The sequence below is a fragment of the Choloepus didactylus genome, chromosome 20 (assembly GCF_015220235.1).
Source record: "Choloepus didactylus isolate mChoDid1 chromosome 20, mChoDid1.pri, whole genome shotgun sequence".
Lineage (NCBI taxonomy): Eukaryota > Metazoa > Chordata > Mammalia > Pilosa > Megalonychidae > Choloepus > Choloepus didactylus.
The window spans coordinates 17613468-17625746 of record NC_051326.1 but is presented as its reverse complement, the minus strand read 5'-3'; the positions used below and the strand labels follow the sequence as shown (position 1 = coordinate 17625746).

Sequence of the window (12279 nt, the reverse complement as noted above, 5' to 3'; positions counted from 1 at the left end):
TCCAGAGCAGCTTCCCATTTTATTAATGCTCAAAAAGTAAATGTTGAATGACATTTAATAAGCAAAACATAAAACACCTGATTTGCATGTATATTGTATGTAAACATAGGCATTTATATGTACTTAATCTAAATATGAGGATGGTTCTTTGACCTAAAAAATAAATTCAGTGTTGACATTACTGCTCCTAACTTAACGGGGTTTTATATTTAACAGAAGAATTATGGACACCCAAGTTCAGCGTAGTCATAGATTTTGTATGAAGGTATAAACACAGTTTTTAAGAAATAATCTGTATAATAAAATAAGTTTACTTTTGAATTGCGGTACAGTCATTTTCGTCAATCAATAAAAATATTCCTTGAGTACAAAGCAGCCTTATTTTGCAAATGTATTTCAAGAAAATAGCTCTAGCAATATTTGAAATACCACACTTAAAAAAAAAGGCAGCAAAGCAACAGAATTTAGATTAAAAATAGTATATTGCAAAATAGTTCAACATATTATTTCTAAGCACAAAGAGAGCTCCATTCTGAAGGATGCTTTTACTCTTATAAAGTAAATTGTTCCAATATTCCTAAGGTAGTTTAAGTCTAAATATCTACAATAAAAGATAAATCTTTTACACAAATAGGACACAAACTTCAATACAGATACACAACACAAATGTTTTGCATTATTACACCACACTATTTTGAAACTTAGTTTGTTAACATGTACACAAGAAGGAAAATAAAAACATGATACAGTTCTATAGCTTTGCAACAGGCTGCATTCTGCAACAACTGGCAGTATAAAAACAGCAGCTATAGCAAACACTATACCAGTTTCAAGAATAATGAAACAAAACCATTGATGAATCATAAACACAGACATAAATAACTGCTATACTCTTCCAAACACATATTAATTTGTTCTCCTTTCTTAAACATTTTTTAAAAATGTTTTTCATATCCCAGGGGGAAATGATGGCAAATTCTCCACAGAGATGAAAGTGCATCATGTGTTAAAAGTGCTTCGTGTGTGAGTGTGTGTGTGTTTTACAGATATAACCAATAAGGAAGTTAAGTATGTGTAAAAAATTCTAACTATGACTTGAATTCATAAACCTTAATCGTGGGTTTTCATAGCTCATCCAGATGAGGCAGTCAAGCAGCACAGAAGAAAAATCTGAGATTAGACACTTTGTATAAAGAACAAGCACTGAGCCACAAGTCGGACCCATGTCCTATGCTCGGTTCTGTTAACCAGCTAGTTAGGAGGCCTTGGTAAGAGAAGAACTGCTTTAGACATATATCTCCATATTTGGCACTGGGCAAGAGGCTGAGTTGGGAGCCTCTAAGGCCACATCCAACTCTGAAATTCTAGTATGTCTTTAGATGAGGCATCCCTGAAAGAGCAGTTAATTTACAGAAAAATCTAGATATTGTTCTCTTTTCATACTTATCCATAGTAAAGCACAGAAAGTGATAAAAACCCCAAAACTACTTGACAGGAAAAGGTCTTGTGGAAATCATATGTTAAGTAAAGCTAATGAAAACCTTCACAATTACAGGCACTATGAAAACTCCAATACTATGTGCAAAATGAAACGGAGTAAATGGCACATTTTTACCATGGGTCTAAATTTTCTGGGGTCTAAAGCTTTAAGAGCTCTAAAAATTGCTTATTTTCAAATTGTTTTAAGAGACCCATGACTCTCCTGGGTCTTCTGGCTTTTTTAAAGGATTCTCTCTGAATTGTTATAATGGTTATAATGGTTTTTATGACGATAACTATATTTTCAAAATTTAAATAGTAGCTAAATAAAGCAAACCACTTGCCATGGATTCTTTATGTTACACCCTAATATATCTAGTAAGCTAGAGCTAACAATTCAACTGGTTAGAAGCTTCGCTCAACAGCTCTCGTCCACAAGCTTGGACCCGTTGATCCCCCGGTAGGTCACTCTGCTGGGTCTCACCAGGATCCCGTGGTTCGGCTTACAGGTGAAGTAACGCTTGTCGCCCACCGCGCCGTCATTTTTCCCCTTGGCGCTTCGAAGCTCAAGTCCAAGCCAGATGCCCGAAGCGAAGTCGGTGGGGCCCACGTACCGCACGGCGCCCATCTCGTTGGAGCTGGTGAGGAGGACCTGGGAGCCCCGGTGCAGCCGCACGCGCCCCTCGGTGCCGCCCGCGCCGCCCGCGCTGCTCCAGCTGCGCCGCAGAGCCGACCGCGATCTGTGCGGAGGGGCAAGGAAGAAAAACGCTCAGGTGCCAGGGCCACGCCATGCAATTCTTCAAACCCATTTCCACTGCCAGACTCAGAATTCATTATTTAAATTCAGTACAAAGGAGAACACTTTAAAAATCACAAATTGAATTTAAAAAAAAAATCTAAATAGCAGTATTAGAATACACTTTTACTTAGCATTAAGAAAGTCTTTCTCGTTTGGCTATTTTAATACTACCCTAATCTAGATTTAAGATTTCATTTGCAATTTCTGGGGAGGAAGGAGGGATCATATATATGTGTGTGTGTATGTGTGTGTGTGTGTGTGTGTGTGTGTACTTTCAGTAAAATAACAATTAGGAAAATAAGAAAATACACTAATACCTCTTTATTATCAATATTGTCAAATAAAGCAAACAGAAAAAACCTAGTATTTTGGATATGCTAAATTAAAATTACCTTTTGTTCACTTTTAAAACATTTCTACATAAGAAAACAAATTTTAAAACTTGTGAATCCATAACTTTGGAAAATAAGTTTTTACATGTCTTCTGTGTATGAAGTGCAATCACACTCATGGTTTACTGCCCAACCTGCCACTAAAATTAAAAAGGGTCTTAGCTGCCTTGCGCAGGATTTATTTCCTTTTCTCTACAGTGTCACTTACTCTAACGCACTCTAGAAGCCTCCTAGCACCCACCACTAACCTAACCCAAGAGTAAAACTCTTTTGAGACCCACAGGTGAACTCACCTGAGAGCACCTGCCAACACTGTCCCAAGCCCCCTCCTCTGTCAACCGCAAACAGCTGACCCTGATACCGGCCCCAAGAGAGGAACATTCCCAGGTATCTCAGGGCCCCAAACCTGAGACCCTCCAAAACAGGGAGGCAGAAACCACCACCAGTGCTTCATGGAGCCTTCCCGCCTCCCTCCTGTCCACTGTGCCACCCCTCCATCAAAAACAAAAACAAAAAAGCCTTCTCCTGCCCCTGCAGCAGATAAAATAAGGGAACTGTTACCAAAATTGCATCGGGTCTTATTATGAACAGAACCTGGGTCCTGCTTATTTTATATTTGATGTCACTACCCGTGTTTTCTAACACACCACACACACTGTCTCATGTGCTCCTATTAACCACCCTGTAAGAAATGATGTGCATGAATGAGTCACTCTGATTTTATGGATAAGAAAATTGAGACTCAGAGACCTGTCCTGAGCCATATTTGCCAATGAGTGGTAGAATTCCAGATAGAAAATATAATGAAAAAGTGTATTAACCACATCAGGTGCACAAATACAATGATGAATAACAAAGAAATGTGTAATGCTTGTAAGAAAAACTATAAATCTTTACCAAAGAATATACAAAAGAAAAATGAAAGAGCTTTATCGATTCTTCCCAAGTTCATCCTCAAAGGGATATTTTTTGCAACCAACAAAATTATTCTAAATTTCACACAAATAATAACAATAGCACTCATTTACTTGGAACTAACCATGTACCAAATACATATCATGTGCAACTTCATCCAAACCAGCAAAGTAGGTATACTTATCTCCTTCTAACAGAAAAGGAATCTAAGGCTCAGAGAAATCAATCTATTTGCCTAGATCAGAGAGATGGTAAAGAGTAGAGATGGGATTCAAATCCAGCACTGTCCAAGTACAAAGCCAGGCTCTTACTACCACAATGGGTATTAGTAGTTAAGAAATATTGAATAATAATAATAAGGGAAGATTTACATTGCCATTTTATTAAGATATATTATAAAGTTACAATAATTAAAACAACATGGATCCGGCACAGAATGTACTTTTAAATGACACAGAAAAGAGATCTTGGAAAAACACACAATTATTTTATAAGTGAAAAAGTAGAATGTCAAATAAGTGGAAAAGGAATGAATAAGAATATGATTGTTAGCATTCACTATATATTAAAATAAATTTCAAATTTATTAAAGAGTTAAAAGCATAAATGGAAAAAAAAGAAAAGAACTAAATGAAAAAGCAAGATGTTTATCTGATCTCACACAAACCCATGGGGGGTGGGGGGGAGAATCGCACAAATGTGATGGCAGCAAAAGATAGCTCAGTGAGGTACATGCTCACTAAAAGTTGGGCATCTGCTATTAAATTATGATTCTGATGGGTTTATTTTTCATCTATAATTATGCCATTAAAATGTTTCCATAGCACAGCATTGTCTTTAAAAACATTTCAATGATCACACTGAGGACAAATAATAAATATGGGAATATTTTCATAAGATATTAAGTGGGAAAAGCTTACAAAAGAGTATCCAGAGTAAGATTCATCTAACTTAGCTTAAGAATTCAAATACATGCATAAAAAAAATTGGAAACATACACACCAAATGCTAATAGTGATAATCTCATGTAGGTGATAAGATTATAGATTTTACATATATATATATATGTTTCATGTTTATTAATTTTTCAAATTTTGTACAATCCACTTTCATAATCAAAAAAGTTTTTAAAGAAAGAAACAAGTAATAAGTGAATCCAATATCTAAACCAAAAATGAATGGCTGGGTAAACACAACATTCTATTAAGAATGTATTTAAGTTATATCAAAGTTCAAATGTCCATGGACTTAAAATTCAAGTACACTTGAAAACTACATTTACTCATTCAGAAATATTTATTGACTACCTACAAAACGGCAAGCATGGGGCAAGGCTCTGGGAAATTGTGAGCAATGATCAGTAAAATGTTTCAGGTTCCTCAGTACAGTCCAGGATGGGCTGCACTGCAAGTATCAGCGAAGACTTCGATGAGGAAGTAATACTTGAGCCAACAGAAAAGGGGAAGCAGAGACAGTTAGGAAAGCAAATTATATGCATATGTTACTTTTTTTTTTGCAAACAAGCACAGAGTTTAGAGAACGGCTGGTCACTTGTGAGAATTTTACCATGAGGGATAAGTCAGGAGAAACAGAAGCCAATCACGCAGCCCATTATATGCCAACGACTCTGGATTTCATCCTGTGTTTGAGAATTCAGAAGCTTCAGGGACAGGCAGAAAGTGAAAACACATGACATGAAATGATGACACCTGCAGGAAACTGGCCTGTGTGAGTTCTACCCTAAAGACCACCCAGATCAAGTCAACAGGCTGGTTCCACTGACAGGACCAGGGAAGAGCTATAAGCAGCTCCCAAAGAGGAGCTGAAATAAGCTGGCAACAGCAGGGAGGAGGCACACTGACAGATGAGGGAGATCAAAGACTGGGTGCAGGGGCTGTGGGAAAGGAGCCTTGTGCCCAGCGGGTCTCAGGGGCACCTGTGTTAAACTCTCAAGCACATTTTCCTTATCAGTCCCATCTTGGCATTAGATACAGAGAGAATTCTGAAGACAAGCATTGCTTCCAAACCCCTTTCTGTAGTTTCCTCCTCTAAATGAAATACATTCGTCACTGCCATCTCAATATACGAGCTAGAGAAACAAATCCCGTCCGTTCACAAAAAGGTGGGGTGGACTGACACTGCCTCTGCCCTCGGGCACCCATTACCCACAAGGGTCAAACATGGCCCACGCCCCAGTCTTTCAAGATCCTTGCCAAGGAGTTTTCATCATCTCTATGTTTTCCATGTCTCTTCTGGGAATATCATTTATTTCCATTTGAACAAGCAACGAAGTTGTATAGTGGTTGGTAAATTTCAATAAACTCATTTTCTCAACACGTCCTTCAGAACACACCACACTTCCAGACGAACAGTGGCTGACAATGTGCAATCAGCACAGTGCCCTCCACAGGTGAGCCTCCAGTCACTGCTGTGTCTCGCTAACCCCTAAGTTGAGAGTGTATTTCCCAGTACCTGCCAGCACCTAATGTCTTTCTTTTGTTCCTTAGATCAGAGATTACCAAACATTTTGGTCACAAGATCCATAAAGTTAAAAAACAATTTATCATATATCCTCAATAAAAGCATGTTTATTTCTTTTTTAAAAAACAAGTACTAGTACTGATCTAGGTAATACAGTGCTTAATTTCTTTTTACTTTTATAGAAAATAAACAGAAGTGCTGATCTCATCTTCTCACACCAGCAGCCTGTCTTGTGCGTAGCCGAACCTGCCATATAATTCCGAGGGCTCAGAATTCCTCTTCCTCCCCTCATTTCTCTGTATCATGTTCTTCACACCAACTTCTTGGCACTGATTTTGAGACCTCTCACCCTTCAGAATTCTTTATATCCTGGTTGTCTCGTCTTAGTAATTTCTTCCATCCTGCCTAAGAACTCTTGAATATCTTCAATAAACTGGAGCATAAAGTTACTGCTCTTAACTCTTTCTGCTACTCAAGTGAGGAGACCAATCTCAACAGTCTCAAAACCGGTGAAGGCCTTCAGGCAGGCAGAAGGGGGAAAAAACCAAAAGCATCCAACCCCCCCTTAGCAGTACCCACACAGTGCCCTAGGACGAGCTAGGGCTCTCAGGTGAAATTTCAGATTTTGGCAATGCCTCCCAACAACTTCACACCAAACTACTGTCTGAACATGAACCACCAGCTGCTGTGGCTAGGGTTCTAATTTCTAGCGACACAGAGGGCTCCCGGGCTTAAGCAAGGACGTGCGCTTCCCTGCTTAGCCCTTTTTTCCCAAGCATTACGCACATATTAATTGGAAGGCTTAAAAACAAACTAACAGAAAACTCCTTAACCCAATCAGTCTAGAAACATCTCATATTCTTCTAAAAGCAAAAATGTTTCCAAAAGTTTCAGAAAACTTTTGGGGGAAGTAAAGTACATCAGAGGGAAATAAACATAAAATTAAAAGGGAAAAGGGCATTCTCTCCACAAATAAACGAAAAAAAGCTTTCTGAACAGTATACTGTAAAAGAGGAAGTGGTGGGAACTTTTTAAAAACAATAAAATTACCTTATGTAAACAGATCTTACATTTCTTTTATGTATTTTCGGTATTGCTGACAATATTGAATGAAATCTCTGACCAATACTTTAAATGGAGTCGAAAATCGATCTCCTCTATTCAAGGGTAACACAAAATTAATGCAAATTCCTCCAACTTTTATTAACAGTACTAACCTCATTGAAGAGAAAATAAATGTGGTGTGCTATTTTTAGTCACTGGTGACATATTTGAGTTTGCAAAGGAGGGACAAAGTACTCATCTCAATACACTCATCACACCTTTTCTTCTAAGTGTTAAAATTCTACCAAGGGATGTAAAAGATATAAAACTCCACTTATACTCCTTCACTGAATCCCCAGTCATGTTCATCTTGAAAGGTGTTTTTCTAAATCTTCTTAATACTCACTTGGCAAAAGCATTTCTTCTGTTAATCTCTTTTTGGGAAGAGGCAGAAGTTGTACTGAAACTTCTCCTAAAACCTAAATATGAAAGTTAACGTTAGGAAAGGAAAAATAAATCACAAATTTGCAATCCTTATTAAATGTTATTTTTTATCACTTCTTCTATAGATGTTCTATTTTATCAAGTGTTTCTTTAGAAATGGAAAGCAAAGAAAGTAAATAGTTAGAACATAACTGTAGCTTAGATTTCTTCACAAATTTTTATCCAAAATTGAAATGGCTCTTTGCCTTTCACATCAAACTATGCATAACTATGAGTAAGTTAAGATCAGATGTTACTTTTGGAAGTTTTTATTATAAGATTCTTGAAAACCAAATAAAATTGAATTAAACACATTGATAAAGCTGTCTCTTTACTATCAAATATCATAATCTTGATAAAGCATATTAAAAAGAATAAAAATGGTTTTAAAAATCATCAAAAATATCCCATTTTAAAAACAAAACTTACGAGAATTTAATGATTACTAGCATCTCCAAATGACAGAATTTTTTTTAAAAAGACTTCCCAAAGGTAAAAGTTCTAAAAATTTATTTTTTAGAGCCATAGGATTTGTTTTGGCAGTTATGGGAGACCAGAGGTGCTGACTAAACCTCTTGATTAAAATAACTACAATTTAAAGCAACTGTAACTTTTTTAAGCAAGACTATTGAGCTGACATAAAAAGCACAATTCTAAAGAGGCCAAAAACTAAACAGAGGAACCGTGAGGGGTAACTGGACACCAAAGCAATCGATTGTCTTGTACCACAAGAATTTCCACTGAATTCTAGAGAAACTGGGTATCAGCCTTACTGGCTGTGCAGGAAATAAAGTATATGGCCAGCCAAGATGGGGATTCTAACAAAAGCCTCCTGGTTTAAGTTAGGACCCCAAACAGCTCACCCGTAGTGTAAGGGTAAATGAGAAACAAACTGAGACACCATTCAGACAGAGACAATAAGGAAAGTGGCTACATCAACCTCAGTGCTCAGCAGAGGGAAAAAATTTATCCCCTCAGAATCCATGACCATAACCCAAAAAAAAATTTATCCCCTCAGAATCCATGACCATAACCCAAATTCATGTTATCTATTTAATATAAAACAACATTCATTCAAGAGAATATAAATTAAAGTAGTCCCAGGTTGGCAGTACCTCCAGGCCACTGGCGGATGTTAATATAATCTTCTCTAGAGGTATCAACCCAGGCCTCAAATAATTCCCATTTATAAAATTCTGAGGAAAATAAGCACCTTGCAGTAATAAGTAAAAAAACTCACAACGAAAGAAGAAGCCATAAGTTAGGCTCAGCAGAAACACATGGAAATAAGCAGACCCACAAAGACTTCAGATATTGAACTGTTCAATACAAATTAAAAGATGACAATATTTATAATATTTACAGACATAAAAGGAAAACTTGAAATTATTTCCCATAAAGAACAAGAGAAAAAGAAATTATAAGTAACAACCAAGCAGACTTGTTAAAAAAAAAAAAAGGAAAAATAAATGAAAATATTATCATTAAAAACTCTGTGGCTGGATTAAGCACCAGAATAGACACGGATGAAGAGAGAATCGGGAAACTCAAAGCTGGATCTGAAGATATACCCAGAAAACAGTCCAGAGAGACAACTGTGAAAAATATGATATTAAAGAGGCAAAAGAAACAAGAGTGAGAAAGTCTAACAAACTATTAATCATAGTTTCAGAAGTAGATAATAGAGTGGAGAAGAGAGACTATTTGAAGTACAAAAGAATAATGGATAAAAATTTTACAGAATTGATCAAAGATACCAATTCCCAGATCCAGAAAGACCCATAAATTCCAAACAGGATAAATAAAAAAGAAATCTACACACGCAGACACACCAGCATAGTGAAATTATAATATACAAAGGAAACAGAGAAGATCTTAACAAGCAAAGACAAAAGATACATCACCTACAACAGAACAAATTAGACTGACAGCTGACTTATCAACAATGACAGAAGCCAGAAAACAGTGGAATGATACTGTCATTGTACTGAGAGAAAATAGGTTTCAAGCTAAAATTCTAACCCAGTAATACTATCATTTAGAAAAGACAAAAACAAAACAAAACAAAAATCAAAACAAACAAAAACAGGGAGTTTCCTACTAACAGAGCTTTTCTAAAAGAAATTTTAAAGAAGGTACATGAGGTAGAAAATGATCCCAGATGGAAGTTCTAAGGATAAATGAGCAAATATGTGAGCAAATTAAGTAAACACCGATTATATTAAACTATTATAATAATACCTAAAATAGAAATTGGATAACTCAGTTTCTAAGAGTGTTCTATTATTTGGCAAAAGTGTAAAAATAATGATTAACTTTAAGACTTTGTAAGTATGTATGTTAAAATACTTACAGTGATTACTAAGAAGCATACTAGCAGACTTTAAACAAGTAGAGAGGGAAAATTCAACAGGAAAAAAAGGAGTGCAGGGAGTACAACTATAACCAGAACAAAGTCAAGAAAAAAAAAACATTTATTTAAGTAAGGAAAAAATTTGAGCAAATAGAAAACAAATAAGATAAATAAATCCAAGTATATCAGTAACTACAATAAATGCAAATGGGTGAAACTCTTGGGTTAAAGAAAATGATTGTCAGACCACATTAAAAACCAAAGCAAAACCCAAATATATTCTATTTAGAACACACACCCCAAACAAAAGGACATAGAAAAGTCAGAAGTCAAAGGATAAGAAAAGATACACTAGGGAAATACTTAACCAAGTTAATAAAAGTAAAAATAATTACTATAGGAAAAAAAGAGTCTCAAAAAATAATGATTAAGGGTTCAACTCACAGGAAGAGACAGTAATTCTAACTTCATATGTATCAAAAACTATAGCTTCAAAATGTATAAATCCAACAGTTATCACCCCAAAGAAAATTTGACAAGTAAGAGATTGCCATATACCTCACTCAGTAATTGACAGATCAAGCAGACAAAAACTTCATAAAGATATCAATTAAATACCACAATTAACAAACTTGATCTAAAATACATTATTAAGTATTGCACACACCTAGAGAGTACACATCTTCAGCATGCATAGATCATTTATCAAACTATTGTGCTACACTAACGCAAAGTATTAATAATAGAGAAAACGGGGGAGGGCAGGGTGAGGTATATGGGAACTCTATATTTTCTGCATGATTTTTCTACAAACCTAAAACTTCTCCAACAAAAAATAAATTTTTTTTAAAACGTGGTGCTGGACCATAAGGTTAGCCTTAACAAATATTTAAGTGGTTATGATACAAATCACATTCTCTGACCACAGCCTCTAAGAAAGAAAATAAAAACAAGAAGATAACTAGAAATACTCTATTTGTTTGAAAATTTTAAAACACAATTGTAAACAACTAAGTGTCAAAGAAGAAATAAAACTGGATAAAAAACATAGCCCTGAAAAATAAAATACTATGTGACCAACCTTGAGAGAAGCAGTGAAAGTAGTAGCTGAAGAGAACTTAATGCCTTAAATGGTAACATTAGAAAAGAAAAAGGCTGAGTTAATAAACCAGGCATGTAACCTAAAAAGTTAGAAAAACAGAATATAGCCAAAGAAAGTGGAAGAAAATGAGGTCAATAAAAGAAATTAATAAGAGAAAACAAACATAAATGGAGAGGAGTCAGCCAAAAACAGTTTCTTTGAAAAGACTAAATTCCTGACAAGATTAATCAGGGGGGTGAGATAGAGGGAAAAAAGAGAGAATAAACAATAAAAAAAGAATGGGAAGGCAGAAGTATAATTTTAACACGTATTAAATGTTAAACATATAATAACAGGATATTGGTAATAGCTTTTCACCAATAAATTTGAAAGCGTAGATGAAATGTACAAATTTCTGGAAAAAAGAGAACTCACCAAACCAATTCAAGAAGAAATAGAGAAACCTGAAGTCCTAAAACTATTAAAAAAAAAAAAAAAAAAAAAAAAGGGGAGCATCAATAATGAAATAGTAAACAACAACAGAGCCAGGTGAGTTCTACCAAAAATGAATGGAACAAACAATTCCAGTCTTAAACAAACACAACCTGAAAACAAAAACAAAACAAACAAAAGGAATACTCTCCCCTAACTCATTTTATGAGACTGGCATAACCCTGATACCAAACAGACAAAGACAATATATGAAGAAAAATTACAGGCCCTTTTACTATTGAATACAATATTCTTAAATCCTCATTTAAAATACTAAAAAGCCTAATCCAGAGATATTTTTTTAAATAATATATATTATGACCAAATAAGGCTTATCCCTAAAATCTAAGGTTGGTTCAATATTAGAAAATCAAATAATGTAATTTACTACATTAAAAGTTTAAAGAGAAAAACCGTAAGAACATCTCAGTAGATGAAGAAACAATAAATAAAACTCTATATCCATTTATGATAGCAAAAATTCAGAAGACCTTAGCAAAGGAGTAATAAAGGACATCTGTTTTTAAAAACACAGCAACACCATACACAAAGATACAATGTTGAAAACAGTCCCTAAAGAACAAGACAAGGATCCCCTTTTATCACCACTTCTGTTCAAGAAGGTATTGGAGGTTCAATCCACTTCAGTAAGAAAAAAAAGAAACAAAGGGTGTAATAATTGGAAAGGAGAAAACAACTGCCATTATATGCATGTGATGTGATTGTCCATGTAAAACACATACACCCACACACAGTAGAC

The 12279-nt window shown here is 35.3% G+C and overlaps 1 protein-coding gene across 4 annotated transcripts in view; it reads right to left on the bottom strand.

Moving 5' to 3' along the window:
- Positions 1–12279, bottom strand: part of CLIP4 (CAP-Gly domain containing linker protein family member 4) — a 135545-nt gene continuing 123266 nt past the window's right edge. For all 4 annotated transcript variants that reach the window (XM_037813120.1, XM_037813122.1, XM_037813118.1 and 1 more), the window contains 2 exons: positions 7517–7589; positions 1–2219 (listed from right to left, as the gene is read on the bottom strand). In XM_037813120.1, the coding sequence (XP_037669048.1) occupies positions 1898–2219; positions 7517–7589 (395 nt within the window). In that variant the 3' untranslated portion in view covers positions 1–1897. The remainder of the gene's footprint in view (positions 2220–7516; positions 7590–12279) is intronic.